Source organism: Macrosteles quadrilineatus, unplaced genomic scaffold (assembly GCF_028750875.1).
Source record: "Macrosteles quadrilineatus isolate MER2022 unplaced genomic scaffold, UCM_ALF_1.0 Scaffold_3__2_contigs__length_128488019, whole genome shotgun sequence".
In the NCBI taxonomy this organism is placed as follows: domain Eukaryota; kingdom Metazoa; phylum Arthropoda; class Insecta; order Hemiptera; family Cicadellidae; genus Macrosteles; species Macrosteles quadrilineatus.
In genome coordinates, this window is record NW_026542596.1 from 5,117,914 (window position 1) to 5,138,986 (window position 21,073).

The 21,073-nt window shown below is 31.6% G+C and overlaps 1 protein-coding gene across 1 annotated transcript; it reads right to left on the reverse strand.

The window, feature by feature from the left end:
- Window positions 1-754: 754 nt before the first annotated feature.
- LOC128990547 (prostatic acid phosphatase-like) lies at window positions 755-16,104 on the reverse strand. Its single transcript, XM_054412956.1, has 8 exons — window positions 15,938-16,104; window positions 15,017-15,115; window positions 13,877-14,101; window positions 11,885-12,076; window positions 6,157-6,280; window positions 4,550-4,758; window positions 4,028-4,202; window positions 755-990 (listed from the first exon to the last, which is right to left on the reverse strand). The coding sequence occupies exons 1-8, from the start codon at window positions 16,031-16,033 to the stop codon at window positions 818-820; spliced, it is 1,293 nt and encodes a 430-aa protein (XP_054268931.1). The 5' UTR covers window positions 16,034-16,104; the 3' UTR covers window positions 755-817.
- Window positions 16,105-21,073: the final 4,969 nt, after the last annotated feature.

Consider the following 21,073-nt stretch of genomic DNA (forward strand, 5'->3'; position numbering starts at 1 on the left):
ATTAAATGTTTAAATTATTTTACAAAATAGTGTTGTTCTTTTTCCAAATGGTCTCTGAGATATTAAACTAATACTTACTTAATCATTATAATACCATAATACTGGTATTAAAATAGCCAGAGTCAACTTGTTAACTGGGTTTTGTGGTTCGAAACAGTAAAGAAAACAACTTTTGACATTTTATTATAAAAGAATTGTTAAATAAATAAAATATGACTAACAACAGAGTGAAAATGTATTTTCCTTAAGACTAAATTAGACCCTGTAACCTATGACTAAAAACAAGAAAACTCACTCTCACTTTGACACCTTAGGAAAACAAATCTGAAAGCATCAAAAGCTTAAACCAAAATGGATGTGGATACATTTAATTTCAAGACCACTCATAATGTGCGAAAAGTAAATAAACTGATTTTATCAAATCAAATATACAATAGGTACCCAACTTGATACTTCAGATTTATTCAGATAACAGGGTTCGGATTCTTTGTTTCTGTGGTTAATGACAAAAGCAATGTGTGTACATGCAAGTCCTCAAGTCAAATGCCAATTAATGTCGAATGTAGCCATCCGAACCATTTAAAGACAAAAATGCATCTAAATGAGAGGGAGTTTCCTATGTTATTATTTTAGTTTTAGAAAAGAGAGACCTTTTTGTTCAGGCCTCAAAAGTAAAGAAATTTATCACAGTTAACTAGTCAAGTTAAGATATTATGATTTTTACAACAACATTTTCAATATCAGAAAAAAATTGATTTGAAGTGGATTTTAACTTAATTCATATCCGTACAATACATTATATTGTGACTGTGTGATTTTACTTAGGCAAATTATAAGTAAAAGCCTGATGAAGATAAGGGTTGTTTTTGACACCTCCGCCTTGGTAAGGGTAGGGCATTGTCAGATAGGTTCCGGAGCATTTCCTCTTTTTGCAGTAAACAATCAGAAGAGTTGTAACCAAGATCAGAAAGACAATCACAGCTGCAATTGCTGTAACAAACATTTACAATTATGTGGTATGGTGTGTGTTATTATTCTTTTTGTTGTATCAATAAATTTTACAAATACTCATAAGTTTATGAAATTATAGCATAAAGTATTACTTTTTAAATTGAATTATTCTTGGAAAACACTAAAATATTACAGTTAGTGTAAGAATTTGTAAAGATTTATGGTAAACTAGCTGTTGTACCCGTGCTTTGCAACGGGAAGAGGACACAAAATATAAACCTTTTAATCTTTACATCTGTTGCATATAATAGTTACACATCCGCCAACACTTTTAGAAACAAAATTCAACTTTTATAGCCTTAATAGAAATGTTTAAGTTATGACTTTTAAATCTGGTAAGTAGTGGATACCACCATTTTGGTTTTGATTAATTTTAAATCTTGTGTAGGCTGATATTAGAAAAAACTGACCAAATCTTCGAATGAAACTTTGACATACATGATTTACCTTCATCTCCCTTAATTACATATCTTTTAATTTATTATAGACATTTTAAATTTCAATTTTGAAGTTGCTAAAATAAATACTAATTATTAAATTTCACTCTTCCTTATAATAAATCACAAATCCTTCCATCTTCAGTTTCTTCACTCACAATAAATCATTAGAAAAACTAAGTCAGCTGTTAAAAAATTAAGAAATATTGCTGTGCCTTATCAATACAGTCTTTTGAAATATTAAAGAAAAAATATCTATAGTTACTATAAAAAAATTTTAACAAATAATTTAGCATTAACGACAGCAGACAAAAGTAATATGATTATTAAAGCATCAAGGACTAAAAATGTAATAGCAAATACAGTATATGTTTCATTGCATCTCTGATTCTACTCTAAAAAAATATCAACAAACTACTTGATATAAAAACCAGTTCTTTTAATCAGTTCCATCGTCCATTGCCTTTACATTTTCACACTTACCATTAAGTAAACATAGTAACAGATATTTCATTGATTTTAAAAACATAAGAACACTGTGTACTGCTTAGTTTTATGATATTTTCCTTTGTTTAATTTAGTCAGTGGTGTGGAAAAACACACAAAATAAATGTATCAAATAAAGTAAATGTGAACTGAAAGCTATGTTAAGATAAAATAAGAGTATTTTGTATTACCATTTGATAATTAAATATAATTACACATATACAACAGATTTTAGAAAACATATATCAACGACGTACAATTTAGTTATTAATGATATTCTTTAGTTTAATTTAAGCATAAGTTTAGCAAAACACAATAACTTAATTTACCTAAATATGCATAGGAAAAACAATGTGATGTGCAAGTTATGTTAAGTTAATCTAACACATGTTAATAAGCAGTTAGAATTTATTCAAAGTAGCCTCCAAATTCATACAAAACATCTATACATTGTTTCCATACTGTTTCCATGAAAACATATCATAATTATAACAATCATATCATAATTATTAATAACATTATTTTCATAACTTAGACGCTTTAAAAAAATCCAAAGCAGAGCCGGAGTTAATACAGCAACGGTTATGGAATTTTCGTTATAATCATTTACATAGTTAATAAAATAAAATAATCCATAATAAAAGGTTAGATTAAAATAAACCTGGCTCATAGTTATGGAAAATACTATATTTAATTTCTTTGTGTCAGCTGTCTGAAATTTTGAAATATGCAGTTTAGCAGTTCTTCTTGTTTACATTTAAGTGTCAAAGCAAATGTAAACAAACATTGTTAGTGTTCTCATCGCAGTCATGGAGACCAATCAATATTTACTTTTAAAATGTTCACCTCAGAACTTGTAAAGCCAAAGGGGCAAAGCCTACGGTCAGTATCGAAATGTGAATAGTCCTATAATGGTCCTTGGTATGGTAACTATATTTTTGTAAAATTTAAGCCCAGTTGGTTCAGTAGTTTTTGCACCTATTAGTAATACACATACAGACACCATTAGATTTTTATATAATAGTATAGATATCATCAATCATTTTGATAGTAGCTTGTTTTTTACTCAGAAGTGTTATTCATTATTAAGTATTGTAAAGAAGGGTTGTACAATAAAGGGTGACTGAGGAAAAAAAAAACTACATTTATAATTCTAATACAATTGTTATGGAGAGAAACCAAACTGTTGTACAAAAGTTTGCTTGTATGTTATTTTTATATAGCTTGTTTCGATCAAATTCGGCAAATTTATTAAATAATAAGCTAATTCACCTTAATTACGTCTTGTGACTCCTTTACCTCCACTAGGGTGGATTACGATCCTTACGGCGAAAATGTCGCCTTCTTCAGACCCTTCTCAAGAATATTAACTACTGTAGTTATCACTCATATTGAGGTCGTCAAAACGTTTATCACGAACAAACAAAAGAACATTGTTTAAACAGGACATGTCAGTTTGAACAGGGCAGTCCGTACGTGTCAATCATGTAGTGCACATCTGAGGCCACAGTCGTAGTTAAATTTTTAAATTTTATGTTCTATTTAAACAGTCTTTGTTCGTAATAAATATTTTGACAACCTCGATATGAGTGATAATTAGTTGATATTCTTGACGAGGATCTGAAGAAATCCACCCTAGAGGAGGTACATGAGTAAGAGGACGTAATTAAGGTAAAAAACAGTACTGTACATTAATAGAAACAATTACGGTGTGTATATGAATAAATAGGTATAGTAAACAATAAAGAACTACTGTACTGTGTATAGAGTACAGCAATGAGGCGTTTGGATTACGGGGATTCGGATTAAAGCAGTTCTACTGTACTGTTTGAACCTAATTATTTAAATAGGTAATTCATCTGGCATATTTAAGGAACTATTTTTATTTTAGTAAAAATCCAATTGGATAAATGAAAAGGTCTGCAGGTTTGCTACAGTGGGGGTATTTACCTAATTATTTACACCAGCATTACCTAATTATTAGTGAAGCTGGGACTCCTCTATTTAGCTCCGACTTCCAAATAAACATAGAGCACACACTTAAAAGTGTTAAGTTAGAATATTGTAACTGTTTGAGTGTTTGTGTTACTCACCAAAAAGCCAGAGATAAGTTACTGTCAATTCCTCAACCAGTTGGCACTCCTGAACCCAGTCGTCAGGCAGCAGAGGGTGTACCAGCCCGATAAACTGGTCTAGAGGACACAGAGTGCTGCAGGTCTTGATAGGCAACAGCTGGGGCTCACTGACTGTGCTGTTACGGTAGACCAACTGGGAAAATAAAATACCAAAAGCTGAATAACTTAAAAAAAATATATTGCTGTACGTCCTATATTAATTATAGATGATTATGAAAGAGTAAACTGTTTATTAACATTACATTTAACGAGTACCTAAGTTTGCTGCTACAAGGAAACTATTAATGAGGGTTTTTTTGTAAAATATTAATAGCTTAGTATACAATAATGTGTTGCTTTTTATACAACAGATTTAAAAATCAAATTTTTCTCTTCAGTGTAATTTCCCTTACAAAACACGGACATTATAAATAATAATAAGCTTTGGTGGTTTGATAAGTTAATGAATTTGAAATTGAAATGTATCAAACTATTCCTTACCGTGACAAAATATTCTTCACTCTTTTTTCGCAGTTCCACAATAACACAGGCTGAGAAAGGAGGGAAGTGAATATCAAAGACTTTGAGAGTGTTGAGGAAAGCTGAAATGGTTGCATCATGAGCGGAGTAGAACCAAACCTTCCGATCTGGTGACAAGGATCCACTGCGCTTTGCTTGGAAATGTCCCACCATCTCCTTGAGAAGGGGTCCTGGAAACCATAACACGCTGTACTAAACATCCTAATGTAGCTAGTATCAGAGTTTGAATTGAAATTCAACTTTAAATACTCTGTAACGATAAATTAGAGGCTTTTATTTTAAGAATTTTAACCTCTTTGCTCTCAGTTGGTTAGTTTCTGTAACGATAAATTAGAGGCTTTTATTTTAAGAATTTTAACCTCTTTGCTCTCAGTTGGTTAGTTGCTGCTAAAGACGTGTTTTTTACATTAACAGTGCGGAAAAGGCTTAACACCAACTTTCCTTGCCGCTCATGTCACTTGTACCACTGGCTGTTTTTCCAGCAATCATGTTGTGGTTTCATTCTACCAGCTTGAAGTTATTTTAGTTTCAAAGTATCTCTACTCAGCACACAGGAAAACCAACTCTCATTTTTATGGACAGATCTTCAATACATAAATACAATACCAGAAATAAGTGGAATCTAAATTACATCAATTTAGGCAATAAATCAATTAATAGCCATCATTACAAGCAGATTCAGGTTTTCAATAAACTCCCAGCCTCATTAAGAGCTTTAAATTTCAGCTTATTTAAGAGAACTCTAAAAGATTTTTCCAAGACAATATTTTTTACTCCCCCAATGCTTAGTGTCTTGATTCTTAGAAATAAGCTACGTTTTTATGCCTACAACTAGTTTGGCCCATTACCCTGTTTGTATTGGTTAAGAAAAAGATACAAATAATGTTATTTTTATTTTATTTTCTCTGGGACCTTATTACTTTGTGAGTCTGATATTGACATAGCATATTTATATAATAAATGGCTGGATAAACGACTATCATTACCCATCAAAACGTGAACATATTGTGTGAAAATAAAGATTTGGCCAGTGCTGCTGGCCTTCCCTGTGATAGAGTGTTTTTATGTTTAGCAATACAGAGGTACTGTAACAAGGACAACCAATGTAAGCTTATCCAAGACCCCAGCCAGTACAGCTGGACAGCCGACTAGTTAAGACTATCTAAAATAGGTAGTCTTCCGGATCGTAAAAGCCAATTTTTTATCATTCTAGTGCAAAAGCTTTATAGCACTTTGTCCTGCTGTGAATTTTTTGATTGCTTAACACATGTACAATGTGGTAGTAAAAAATATATGTTTTAAGATAATACAACAAATTTGATTTTTTAGAAAAATATTATGAGTGCTTTAATTTGCTTCTAATATCATTTTTCTTTAAAGATACACACCACGGTACATTGTGTTTTACAAATTTATATTTAAGAAATACATTTTTATATAAATTTTCTTTTCTTCCATAAAGAGAAATAGGTAAATGGTTTAAAACTTACTCTGTTACCGGTATCCTTTTTGAGAAAACTGTATGCAAATTATTATTTATTAAATTACCATTATTATTTTGCACCAACCTATTTTAAACTTCTGAAGTTTTGTGGTCCAAGTAGGCAGGACAAAGCTGTACAACCCAGCCGTCCTGATGGGTTCTGGATAAATAGAACGGGCCCATTCTGGAATAGTCTTGTTGTATTCCTCCTAAAAACAGAAAAACAAATAAATGTACCACCTTGGGTAGCTCAGTGGTTAGAATTCACTTTCTTGACTCTGCAAATAGTCTCTAGTGAATAGTTGGTATTTGATTGATTTTGACTATAATTTCCAATTAAAAGGATTTTAGGTTATTTTTGTTTATGATAGGTACTAGTCCAGGACCTGAAGGGGGTTGAGCATGCATGAAAAGGGTGACGCAATTTTATTTCTGATTGTTGTTATAGGCACTATAGTGATCACGAAAACGCATGTCGTCGCCCCCCAGCGTGGTCGACAACCCGGGGGGGAGGGGGGCAATATGGCGGGGGGCGCCGTTTACTAAAACGCCTATAACTCGAGAACTATTCTAGGTAGAACATTGCAATAAACGTCAATTTACTCAAAAAATTATGATCTTTAAAAATGTTAATGTAGTGAAATTCGTATCTTTGATGGTTTTTTAGTTATTTTATATTGAAGCTAAAAATCAATATGGGGTTATGGGGTTAAAATAGGTTTTTCCCATTTTTGACCCTAATAACCAAACAAATTGCAATTTATTTCTTAACCCATTTTGTAGAGCTTAAAAAAAGAAATAATTTAGTATAGCAAAGGGCTGTTGTATGCCCAACGGTTGTGGATATAGTAAAAAAAAACTTAAATTCAAAATGTCCATGTTATTCTTACGGAGAATCAAAAAAAACTGTTGTAGTTTGCTTATATATGGATATATTATAATCAAATTTGGCAATTTTGTTTATTTCATACTAAGCTATCAACATTTCAATATAAAACTCACCTCAATACCTTCCCTGTAGCAGCAAACCTAGGTACTCATTATAATTCATTTTATTTAAATAGGAAATAAAGCTGACAGTTTTCAGGGAATTATTTGAGTATAATATAATATTGAGTCTGCAGGTTTACTGCGGCAGGGGTACTTTTTAAAGCAACCGAAATTACAAGTACCAAGAGACACCTTTTTAGGATAAACATAGCTTTTATGTTTGTAGATCTATGAATAAAAAAAATTGATGAAAAATCAGGAAAAAATTATAGGAAGAACTGTTCTTTACTTAAGGTCCGTGAAGTTGGCGTACCCATATTAGCGTATCCACTTTTGATCATACCAATCGTTAGTTCATCGTTAGTTCTCAAAAAATAAAAAAGTTATAGCCGATAATAAGTGGGTACGCTAACTTCACACTTCCGGGTTCTAGCGCGCGCCGTTTTCTGATGAGAAATGTTTACATCTATTTATCAATCGTTAGTTCTTCGTTAGTCCTCGACAGTTCCTACATTTTTTCGTTAGTTTTCAAAAAATAAAAAAGTTACGAGGCATACAAAGTGGGTACGCTAACTTCACAATTGTACAATTTCCAGCGGGCACAGTTTTTTGACTATAAATGCCTATATCTATATATCAATCGTTAGTTCTTCGTTAGTTCTCGATAGTTTTCTAATATTGATGTTAGATCTCTAAAAACAAAAAGGTTATAAGGAATACAAAGTGGGCACTCTAACTTTACAACTATAGAATTTCCAGTGGACACAGTTTTCTTACTATAAATGCCTATATCTATATACCAATATTTAGTTCTTCGTTAGCTCTGGATAGTTCTCAAAAATGTACACTCAACTATTCTTTCAAACATTCATAGCATCGTTCTTAAACAGTTTAGAAATACGTTTAAAATTAAATGTGTTAGATTATTAATATATACGGAGAATAAATATTTTTATCTTATGATAAATTTTTTATAATAAAATAATTAATTAAAATTTAGTTTAATGATTTGCAAAAAGGGGGTTTTATTCAAGTTCCATGCCTATAGCCGGCTCCAGACTGTACCTACGCTCGCAAGTAGCAAATGGCAGCAAATGCTCGTCCTCGTGTTTTCCGTTCATTGCCGGTATTTTTGCACACATCAAAGTGAACGAATATCTTTGCAATTCCCGAAACGAACAGTTTTTGGGAAAACAACACATGTGTGTAGATGTTTTACTCGTTAGATCGTCGAACGGCAAATATGTCGTGTTTTGGGAGTGGCGCATGTCTGGAGACAGCTTATTTTGTTGACGGAAGAACTTGAAATGGCGCTTGACACGGCTTAACAGTTGAAAATGACTCTAATCTATTTATTTTGTATAGTAGTATACTGTAAGCATTTTTCGTCGAATGAAGGTGCGCGCTGGAAATCAGAAGTGTTAAATTAGTTTATCTATTCATTATGGGCTATACGTCTATTTATTTATTTATTTATTTATTAGTGACAAAAAAAATTGTATAACTATCGAGCAGAGATAACGACTGGTAAATAGATATAGGCGTTTTTCTTCATATGACAGGACGCGCTAGAAATCGGAAGTATCATTAATATAACCACTTTATCAGCCATAACTTTGTTTTATTTATTAGAACTAAAGAAAATCCTGGAGAACTATCTAGATGTAACGATTGATATTTATTTTATTTTATTTTATTTTGCATTCCAACGGATAGCTCCATTTTAATATTTGGTACAATTATACATGAAATAACATAGAATACTTGCTTACTACACTAGCCTAGTTATGCAATAGTTTACTGAAAACAATGTAAATGAATTAGTTAATAAGGAAAACAAAAAGGAGAAACGGCAAAAAGATGGCAAAAATGACAGCGGCAAGCAACAAAACGAGTGGAAAACATAACAATAACAGCATAGCTAATAAAAAATAATAATAAAAAGATTTTTTTCATCAGATGCAGTTGCACGCTAGAATTTCTGTAGGTGTGAAATTAGCGTCCTTATTCGGCTTCAACTCATCAGGTGCAATTTTTAAATTTTTTTAGAACTAACAAAATAAATCGGTGAGCTATTAAGTACTTACGATTAATATTAAGATATAGGCACTTTTAGTCAGACAAGGGTGCACGCTAGGAATGATTTGGGTGTGAGGTTGGCATAACCATGTTTAAGACCTTATTGGCTTTTTAATTTTTAAGAACAAGCTATAATATTGGGGAACTAACAAGAAATAACGAAGAACTAAAAATTGGTATATAGATATAAGCGTTTTTAGTCAGAAAACGGTGCCCGCTGGAAATTTTATAATTTTGAAGTCAGCGTACTCACTTTGTATGCTTCGTAACATTTTTATTTTTTGAGAACTAACTTAAATATTGGAGAACTATCGAGAACTAACGAAGAACTAACGATTGGTATATAGATACAGGCATTTATAGTAAAAAAAAACTGTTCCCGATGGAAATTCTATAATTGTGAAGTTGGCGTACCCACTTTGTATGCTTTGTAACTTTTTTTATTTTTTGAGAACTAACGTAAATATTGGAGAACTATCGAGAACTAACGAAGAACTAACGATTGGTATATAGATATAGGCATTTATAGTCAAAAAACTGTGCCCGCTGGAAATTGTACAATTGTGAAGTTAGCGTACCCACTTTGTATGCCTCGTAACTTTTTTATTTTTTGAGAACTAACGAAAAAATTTGGGAACTGTCGAGGACTAACGAAGAACTAACGATTGATATATAGATGTAAACATTTCTCATCAGAAAACGGCGCGTGCTAGAACCCGGAAGTGTGAAGTTAGCGTACCCACTTATTATCGGCTATAACTTTTTTATTTTTTTAGAACTAACGATGAACTAACGATTGGTATGATCAAAAGTGGATACGCTAATATGGGTACGCCAACTTCACGGACCTTAAGTAAAGAACAGTTCTTCCTATAATTTTTTCCTGATTTTTCATCAATTTTTTTTATTCATAGATCTACAAACATAAAAGCTATGTTTATCCTAAAAAGGTGTCTCTTGGTACTTGTAATTTCGGTTGCTTTAAAAAGTACCCCTGCCGCAGTAAACCTGCAGACTCAATATTATATTATACTCAAATAATTCCCTGAAAACTGTCAGCTTTATTTCCTATTTAAATAAAATGAATTATAATGAGTACCTAGGTTTGCTGCTACAGGGAAGGTATTGAGGTGAGTTTTATATTGAAATGTTGATAGCTTAGTATGAAATAAACAAAATTGCCAAATTTGATTATAATATATCCATATATAAGCAAACTACAACAGTTTTTTTTGATTCTCCGTAAGAATAACATGGACATTTTGAATTTAAGTTTTTTTTTACTATATCCACAACCGTTGGGCATACAACAGCCCTTTGCTATACTAAATTATTTCTTTTTTTAAGCTCTACAAAATGGGTTAAGAAATAAATTGCAATTTGTTTGGTTATTAGGGTCAAAAATGGGAAAAACCTATTTTAACCCCATAACCCCATATTGATTTTTAGCTTCAATATAAAATAACTAAAAAACCATCAAAGATACGAATTTCACTACATTAACATTTTTAAAGATCATAATTTTTTGAGTAAATTGACGTTTATTGCAATGTTCTACCTAGAATAGTTCTCGAGTTATAGGCGTTTTAGTAAACGGCGCCCCCCGCCATATTGCCCCCCTCCCCCCCGGGTTGTCGACCACGCTGGGGGGCGACGACATGCGTTTTCGTGATCACTATAGTGCCTATAACAACAATCAGAAATAAAATTGCGTCACCCTTTTCATGCATGCTCAACCCCCTTCAGATCCTGGACTATACCGATAAATGTTGTACAGGGGATAAGTTAATTGCTCAAGAAATAGTTAGCCTTGTAATAGCCTTGTAATTTATCTGTTTTCTTTTAGAAAACATATTTTTGATCAAATATTTTTTTATCTTAGGAGTAAATATAAAAAAACACTAAAATCAATACCCAACTTTGGAAATTCTCTTCAATTAAATTTACATTTGAAGAACTTATATAAAATGATGAACTGATTTGATATCATCTTCTTCTAAAACAATCTAACCTTAAGTTACAGTTCCAACACAATTGCAAATAGTTAACTTCTCATGAAGATTTGCAATTAAGATTAAAACAACAAAGGCCATCGCTATATAAGCTTAGTTCTGTCTAGTCTCTTGAACAACACAATCTTAACTGTCTTGTCATTTGGAAACTATTCAATCTTTAACTTGTCAGAATTCATCGTCCTACTTCTGGATATCGTTTTATATTAATACTGTACAATTGTTTCGTTACCTTGTAATATCCTTGTTCGATGTTGGTAGATAAACTACATGTTTCATGGCGACAGCCACATCCTCAGGTTTATCCTCTTCTCAGAGTCGCCGCCGGCCGGACCAAATGCGTGCACGCACCGCGACGTTCGATCAATTAAATGTGATGTCTTTTACGTGTGTTCTATGTATTTTATTTTAGTTTATGACGAATCTGAGAAGAGGATAAACCTGAGGATGTGGCTGTCGCCACAAAACATGTAGTTTATCTTTAACTTGTCTTTAAGTATTAGGTTAACTTCATTGTTTTAGGTGTCAAAAAATTGTCCTTGTGTTGAATTGTCAATTGCTTCAAACGTTACATTTTCAATCAAAGAGAATAAGTAGCCCTCAAAGTTTAAAAAAATTGTGCACCAATATAGCCAAACTCGTTGATTTTGTTTTTGTATTGTTTTGTATAAATGCCGCTCTATTATGCGTTATAGTCAATGCTTTAAGCAACCAAATGTAGCAAAACCCAACCTCTATGGAGAGTGCGTCGTAGATTTTGATCGCGCCTCCAAAGTCCCTCACTTGGTTGCCGGTGTGGTTGGACACGTAGTCATACATATCTTGGAACTTGTTCTCCAGGGCTTGAACCTCAGGAAGGTTGCGCACTCTGTCGACCTCCATGTTGTAAGCAGGACAAGGGCACGTCGCAGTGGCTGCCAGCATCTAACATTATAGAAATAAATCCGTTGTTAGATCATGAAGTAATTGTAAGAAAACATATAAGTAACTAAAAAAAAATATAGGATAAGTTAATGTTATTTTTTGAAATTTAAAAGAAATAACATATACATTTGGATATTAGGAGGAGTATTTGAAAACAACGATCAACAAAATTTGATATTCACTAACAATTATGTTTCACAAAAACAAATTTGTTTAATTAATTGAGTTTTTAAGGAACACCATATTTGTTTGCAAACTGTTTTTATATGTTACTAAATTACTTCATGAGGGTGATAATAGCTAATATTATATACTCTTAACACTTTATAACAATTTGTATCTTTTAAACTATTGTTTTTGTGCTTTTTTATGAAATTAAACTAATTTTCAATTAATTTAATCATCACCACTTGGATCAGAGAGGCTATTACTATGTCAATGAGTATTTTATTTACTAAACCCAGTGGTTTTAAAAAATACCCCTGGTTATGGATGTAAACATAGTATAGCAACAAAAAATCAATTCATATTGAAAATCTTAATCATTAGAGAAAACATTTAATTCACATGACATACAATGTCAAAACTGGACAGTGATACTATTAAATAGCCATAGAAATCCATCTATGTAGATGGAAATATTATATTAAACAGCTTGTTTCAGGTTTTAAACAGAAAAACTAAGTTACAGTTGAATTGGGGGAACTAATCGCCTAATATTAATGATCTAGTAAGTAAACAATACATGCCAAACCAGCATTTCATGCTTGTTAGCAGGGACAAGTGATAAACATGTCTTAGTGGATAATAAGCATAATCATTTGTTTAACTCTACCCACTAGATTCAAGATTCAAATTCACTTTATTCAAGAAACATATTTTTTGTGTACATGAATGGCATTGCACAAGTTATTGCAATTTATTATTGGGACTATTCTTTTGATCCCATCAATATCTTATGTTTAATTGGTTTACTGTAAAAGAAAATAGGATATGTGCTTGTGAAATGTTTATTAATTATGTTTATGCATTTTTATTTATTCTCTGAATTTGTAAATGTTTACATGAATGTAAAGTAGGAAAATTACAAATTAATTTTGTATTTACAAATATTAAACCGTTTGTTGCATGTTTTCTGAATGTCCAAAACAATTTGATATTAAATGGTATTTTAAAGCTTGAAAATCAACAAAATATAGCTTTAAAACTGTGAGTTATGGTTGAAGGATTCATAAATTCTTGAAAAACTAAGACCTGATCATTCACTTCATTTACTTGAATGTTGTCAAATACATACTGTGGAGGTAGGTTGAACTATCTGGAGGTAGCATTTGTGCCAGTTTCGACCAAGGATATAGGTTGTTTTGTTTGTTATTATATTTTAATTATTTAATTTTCTATAATAGAGTACGAATTTTATGCACTTCTGTTGAATTTTTTAAGAATTTCCCACCGTACTGTGAAAAACTATCTCATAATTTAGCTAAACAATTTTTCGATAAAATCGGAAAGATATGTTTTATAAGGTGTATGAAACTGTCCATACATAATTAAAATACAATAAAACCTATATTATTTAGATTTCTTTCTCTATTTATGTTTAAAACACATTTGAGCTATTAAAAGTCCACGGTTCTACCAACCTTATATATCTAACTTGACTTTGGTACTAAGTCCAGGTCACCAATGGGTTGACTATAAGATGATTCAAATGTTTAAAACTGTTATATGTTCGAAATACTGTTAGCAGCTTAAATAAAGTATATACTTTTTCCTTCACATACTTTTTCATATACTTACACAGTCACTGGGACCAGGCACCGTATGTATAGGTACTGGTTCCCAACTATGTACAGTCTTGTTGGAGTGATATAGACCTCCCATTAGACACTCTGCACTCATCAATGTACGGTCAACGTCCGTGCTCTGAACGTAGACCTCCTCTGGATTGTAAAAGTCACTGATAAACGAGTCGTATCTACGTCGCAGCCACTGTCCCAACTCAAACTCTTGCTTTTTGCCCATCTGTTACAAATTGGTGTTATAGAAGCAACTTTCGGTAGGTACTTAAAGGTTAGGTTTGGAGGAAAAGGGTTAGGGAAAAGGGTTAGGGAAAAGGGTTAAGGGAAAAAGGTTAGGGAGGTCCAAAAATGTAATATTCAATACGAATCTTAAATTTTTGGACCTCCCTGACACTTGTAAGAAGTCTTCCCTCCTAACTATTGAGGGTCTGTGAAATTAAGATTTACTTGCTTCACTTTACTCAAGAAACTGGGGAGCGAGCTGGTGTAGTGGTTAGAGCACGGGACTTCAGTCCCTGGGGTCCCGGGTTCAAATCCCGCCAAATCGCCAATGGATTTGATCTGGTGATAATGCTGCAACCCCTAGGTCTAGACTTAAGTAATGTGAAAAACCATCCCAGGCTCGTGCCTAGCGTCTTAGGACAAAAAAAAAAAAAAACAAAAAAAACTTACTCCAGAAACTAGGTTAATGGTGTTCGCTACAACAATCATGAGGCATTTGAAGTTACCAAACGTTCCAGTTTAGAGAGATTTGTTTCACATGGATCCTACTGTTGTACTGGCAAAAGGGTATAACACAGTTAAGATGGATTTTATTCTTGCTGATCAAAACATTGGATTTGCCAAAAACAATTTGTTTGTAATCTTATGCGCATCATATCTCAAGAAAGATATTGTATCCTTAAGTGAATGAATATATCTCTTTGAGAGGTATAAACACCAACACGGTTTTATTTTTAACATACCGGTACATACTTTGCAAATTTTGTTTCTCTCACAAACTAGGTACAATATGATCAATGTTGGATGAATGCTTTAGACCATTATTTTAGGCAATGGACGTATAGTAAACTCATAATTTGTGTATAATTTTCCTAAAACATTGTTCTTAAAATTCAAAAACACCACAGTTACTCACATCTGTTAGTTGAGCAACTTTGAAAGGCCAGTTTGAAGAGTCTTTATAAGGATCATTTGGGTAGAATTCCAGTGGCATTCTACTTCCATGTCGAAATAGCTGAAAGTAAAGGATCTTTTAGAAATAAAATCTCATTCATAGAATACAACTATTTAGTTACTAACTTTAGAGGGGCTTCACTAATTTTTCAAAATAACATGTTCTAACAGATAAACGTTTAAAAAAAGGTATAAAATACCCTGCCACAGCAAACCTGCTGAAAAAAATGAAGGATTGAAATTCCTAGTGAATTTCCATTTACCTGGTTGGATTTATACTAAAATATCCCCTAAAAATTGTCAGACTTATTTCCTATTTAAGTAACTTAACATTAATTTAGTTGAGTAGTTAGGTATGCTGCTACAGGGAACGTATTGAGGTGTATTTTTATATTGCAATGTTGATAGCTTAGTATTAAATAATCAAAGTTTAAAAACTTGGTTAAAATAGATCCATAAACAAGCAAACTACAACAGTTAGAATAACATGGGAATTTTTAATTTACATTTGTTTTTATTATCTCTGTAATTGTTGGGCATAGAACAACACTTCAATATACACAAGTATTTCTTTTTTTAAGCTCTACAAAATGGTTTGGAGAGAAATGATGAAATTTTGAGTTTGTATAGGGTCAAAAATGGGAAAAATCAATTTTCACCCCATAAATCCCCCCATAAATAAAATAAGTAAAAGTAAAATTAAAATAAATAAATTACTTTACATCTTACTTTAAAATCAAATTAGGAAATAAAGTTGTTCTATACAAATTTATCTCAGACCAAGGTTTGGAACCTTCCCATACAAAAATCATTTAAAAATGCCATAGTGTAAAAACACAAATAAAATAAAGAAAAAAGGTTATTTAATTCAAATTTTACCTACCACATGGGAGAACACAACTTGACCAAAGTTGTTGTCGAAAGTTTCCGCCGAAGCTGAGACGAGAAGCACCACAACAATGTTGAGTGACGGAACCATCACAGAGTTTTGAGGTGATCACAAGATCACTGTGATATATATATGGCAGTGGCAGGTCGGGCCTTCCACAATACTGCGCTGTAGATCTTCAAGATAAGCATATCTGCGCTCACGGCCAGTAAATAAATAAAACTCATTATGTATACTGAAATACAAATGAACCATAAGTTCAAACAAGAAAATACTTTATCTGTTTACAATTAATTTAACAAAAATATGCTAATTTTGGAAATGTGGGAATCAATATACTGTATTTTGATTACATATTTGAAGATTTTTGATAGAAGGCCATAAGTTAGTCATTGTAATGTCTTTGCTAGATGCTACATTAAAAGTTAAAGGTTATTAGGTTGTTTGGTGTTGGTTACAGCTCTTTTATGCAAGCTTAGAAATTTACCAACCAATGTTTTTTATTAATTAATAATTAATATTTTTATAATTTTATAGTTAATATAATTTTAATAATTAAAAAAATATATGCCGTATCAGATAAATAGTAAAAAAATCTGGTTGGAAAAGTTTTATTTCTATAATATCAGTTAACATAAGAATAATTTTTTTTTACCAAAAGTCAGTATCAGAGACAATTATTGTCTCTAAAAAAATCATTCTTATGTTAACTGATATTATAAAAATAAAACTTTCCCAACCACATTTTTTTACTATTTATCTGATACGGCATATATTTTTTTAAATCAGTAATTAGATTTAATGTTGGTTGTTTTTGTTTTATGTGGCATCAACATTTTTTTTATCTAACACAGGCTACAAATGTGAATTTATAACATTTATATTTTAAATTTTCTGTTTATTTTAATATAGAACCTCGTTAACAAATTTCCCCTGTTAAAAAGTAGCATTTTCAAATCTCCAATTGATTTGATTTACCCCTCATAACACGTTATTGCAAACCTCGGTAAGATGTCAACCTTGATAACAGGTCTTATTTTATAATCCCCATAACTCTTGTTATCGAGGAGATTATACTGTATCAGTGTTTTCTGTGCAAATAGTTTTCTTTTAAAAAAAGACTTTACTTGTAATATTTGAAACGCTTATTTTTTCTCGAGACAATGAAAATCAGCCAAAGGAAGTCTATAAAGAAAAAGTTAAAATATATAAGAAAACTATCTCCTATTATTTGGAAAAATATACAATATCAAAATTTTAAGTGCATACTAATTGGTTCAAGAGGTCCTCACGATTCCTAAACAAGTTTAGCAATTTTGGAAGAAATTCTATTCGGAAAACCAAGTGCCATATTTAATATCTTTGACAGCCATAAAACTTGCTATTAAAATCATAAGAAAAAATCTTTATACCAATAATCATAACTAGGTTTAAACAAACTTGTAAAATGTTATGTCTACTATTCTTTGTTCTACAGCAGACCACCATGTGTAGTAAGATATCAATTTTTAAAATAAATTTGAATTTATATTATTCTATGGAAGGAATTTGCGTCTGTAAGCTATGAAAACGTGGTACATGGAAACTTAACAGCGTGTATTTAATACTACAGTAACCCACTTTTTTGTGACAATTTTAATTTTTTGTGTTTGTATCAGGGAATAATAAAATTTAATAGACCGTATCAGCAAACTGACACATACTTTCTCCCATAAGCTTGTAAACAGCCTTCATCATAGGTAAGCAGTGGGAGTTACTATGATATTCTGTAGGGATAAATCACAAAAGTTGCAATCACTTTTGAACCGTAATTGTTACAGCAATGAGGGGTTGCACTATTTTTGTTTAGAATTATAAGGTCCGTAACACATAAATTTTAATCAAAACAGGGTTTTCTCCTAAAATAGAATATTTTGTTATTTTATGGGTTTTTATGGAAAAATCATCATTAAAAATAAAAATAAAAATTTGGAAAAAATGAAAACACGCCCGGAGATATAATAGATTAGTACCTACGTACCAAATTTCATCAAATTGGACAAGTGTGGTCTGTTGCTCTGTAACATCGACATAAACTCACACGGACATCACTCTGAAAAACACTATTTTGGGTTCAGGGGGGGCCCAAAACGGATATATCCTGTCAAAACTCAAACTCGAAAATGTTTACGAAAACAATACTTTCTCCAGATACTATGTAGGCCTAGGGGGAGAAAGTAACATAGGTATTAAATAAATTATTACCCTGGAGCTCAAATGGTTTGATAATGGTCATCAAATTAGCTAACTACAAGAGGAACAGTTTTTAATTTGCAAATATTCAAAGGTAAGCATACATTCAACAACTATTCTTTGAAACAGTAAATACCCTCAATGTAGACTGAGGAATGCTCTCACAGGTGTACGGTACTCGATCTATTTGTGGACTTGTCATCACCACAGTATCAGTACATCAGTACAGTACAATTCATAATGTGTATTGGATCAGCCTGTTACCATAAGGATGACAAATCTACTAAGGGAGTATGTTTTATCTATGCTGCTTTTGTTACTTATGGAATGATTTCCCTTATACCTACACCTCTAATAACACAGCCATTCCCAGTTTGAGACCCCTCTAAAAAACCTGCTTATTGACGGTATGAAGGGATTTCCTTACTATGTTTGTTGATAAGATTACTTGTGTCATGTAAATATGTTAAAATGTTTTGAAAAAAAAAACTACGTAAATAAAAAGATTAAAAAGCACAGATCATGTGGTTTACTGTCAATAAATTACTCCCATGTTTTAAATATTATTTAACCCATCCCTCGTTATGTCCTAATTCAAACACATTTTTTATTATAAAAAATATGGTAGAACCATTTATAATCAGTATGTGTACTGATTATTCCAAAATTCAATAAATGCATTGTTCTAATTTGGAATTGGTGAATTGAAAGAAACTTTTACAACTATTTAGCTTCTGACCCTAGGTCAACAATTAGATGACCTGCGTCGAAAACTTGACTTTGATTGCATCAGAATGTTAATGGGATCAATACTGGATCGTGTGACAAACAAATTAAGTGTGACTCTATGACTCGGAGGCCACAATCATTTGATGCTATTTACGATACTCTACATTCTTTTTCTGTAAAGTTATGTAAGATGTTTTACTTTAAAGTAATGAAATATAAACAAATTGGAGAAGGGGTTCGTCTTGATATAATCATCGTAGTATAGTGCAGTATATACTGTTATTGTGAAAAATTAATTTACTAGCAATAAGAGTTTTTCACACAGGAATTAAACTATACTGTTGGTCTATTTTATAAAAATACCAACACCATAGTAGTTTTTTTAAAGTTTTAAAAGATCATATGGAACTAAAACTGTTTTATCAATTAGTCCATTTTTTTATGTTGAATGTTAACACAAAAATAAATCAGGAAATAAACCATCAGTAATTCAGCAAGCCATAACGGATTTTCCCAAAATGAGTGAATATGATTAAACTAGTGGCTTGTAGGGACATAGGTCCCTAAAAAGCTCAAATGTAAAACAAATTATCGTACAGTAATATATAAACTCAGAATCAAATAACTATTTGTCAGGATAGATTTCTTTTGTACAACATATCTTTTGTGTGAAAAACAGTTTGTTGTTTGTCTTTGTTTGGTTTTGTTGATGTTATTTTCAATAAATAATTTGAATGAATCCATAGGTTTGACCCTGCTAAAGGCAGTAAGCATGTTTGTGAATAAATATTGGTTTACTTAGGTAGATTTGGTCTTTTAGTTAATGATGATATTGAAATATTGGAAATTGTGTTTGTCAGATATGAAAAGGCAAATAAAGAGGTGTTGAGATACCCTGAGTTTTTGATCAAATCCGCTAAATTAGCACCCGACCCAGTTATTATTTCTAAGTTTATGCTCCTTTTGTAATGGTTTAATAAAATTAGTGTAAAGTAAAGGCATCCACTTGACAAAACTTAACCCTAGATTTGTTTCTGATCAACATTTAAAAAAAACTACTATTAGCCTAGTGTAAGTTTATGTGGTGGTATTCCTTGCGATTTACTTTACATATTCTATCAAAAAAGGGCTTAATCAACCACTGATTACTTACTATTTTGTGACTGGTTAGGGTTCCATTACCCAGTAATCGAAACCAATCACAAAATTACTTTTCAGACATACTTCAGACTTACATCTTCGACATGCATATTTTTGATTAGTTTTAAGAAACAGAAACTACCTCTAAGTTTTACTGTTAACTGTTATGAATGGATGCTCCCTTTACTACCGTGCATGCTAGGCATTATTTGAAAACTTTTTCCTTGGAGCAACAGGCAGTACCTGGTTAAAATTCCCTACAAACAATATTGTTTTTTCCGCCCATTGGAACTTGTCATAGTACTTACTTAATGATCAAATACCTGTACAGAGGAACCTATTTCATCTTTATTCCCAGGTTGTTTTCTAAGAGTGGCCATTGAGGTTATTCCACTTCATAAAAAATATTGATTAAACCCTACAATAATTATCAAATATAAATGTTAGTAAATATACAAAAAAGTGTAGAATAAATCTTTAATATATGTTTTGAAATCTCATTAACATATGTTTTGAAATCCTAACAAAACAGAAGTTTTCCATTTAATCTTTAACCGTTTATTTTTTAGTCAATGTGGTTATTTCATGTCAAACATTCCTTCAACACACCAATAACATTCAAATCAGAAGAAACCCTTAATTATTTTTCAGCCATTCTAAGTTTAGTTCCTTTGATTTGAGCAATCTCCTATACACAAGTTTACAAATTGCTCTACAAAACAATTGATTTTAACTTTCTAAGACGTAACTAAAAAGTCTTGATTATTATAGGTAACGTTATCCCTAGTTTTATATAGTATACATTACATTGCAGAATTGACTGGAAAATGAGTAATCGAATTGTAATATTACCCACTGGCTTAATGATATATCATGATCAGCTGTATTGAAGGAAGTAAACAAAATTCAGCAGTATTTACTGCTGTTAATGGCTTCTAATGCTATTCTTATGAAGAACGAATTTTACGTTATATCTCGTTTTCTGGTAACTTTATGGGAATTCTGCTATTTTTCCCGTGTCCCTGGGGT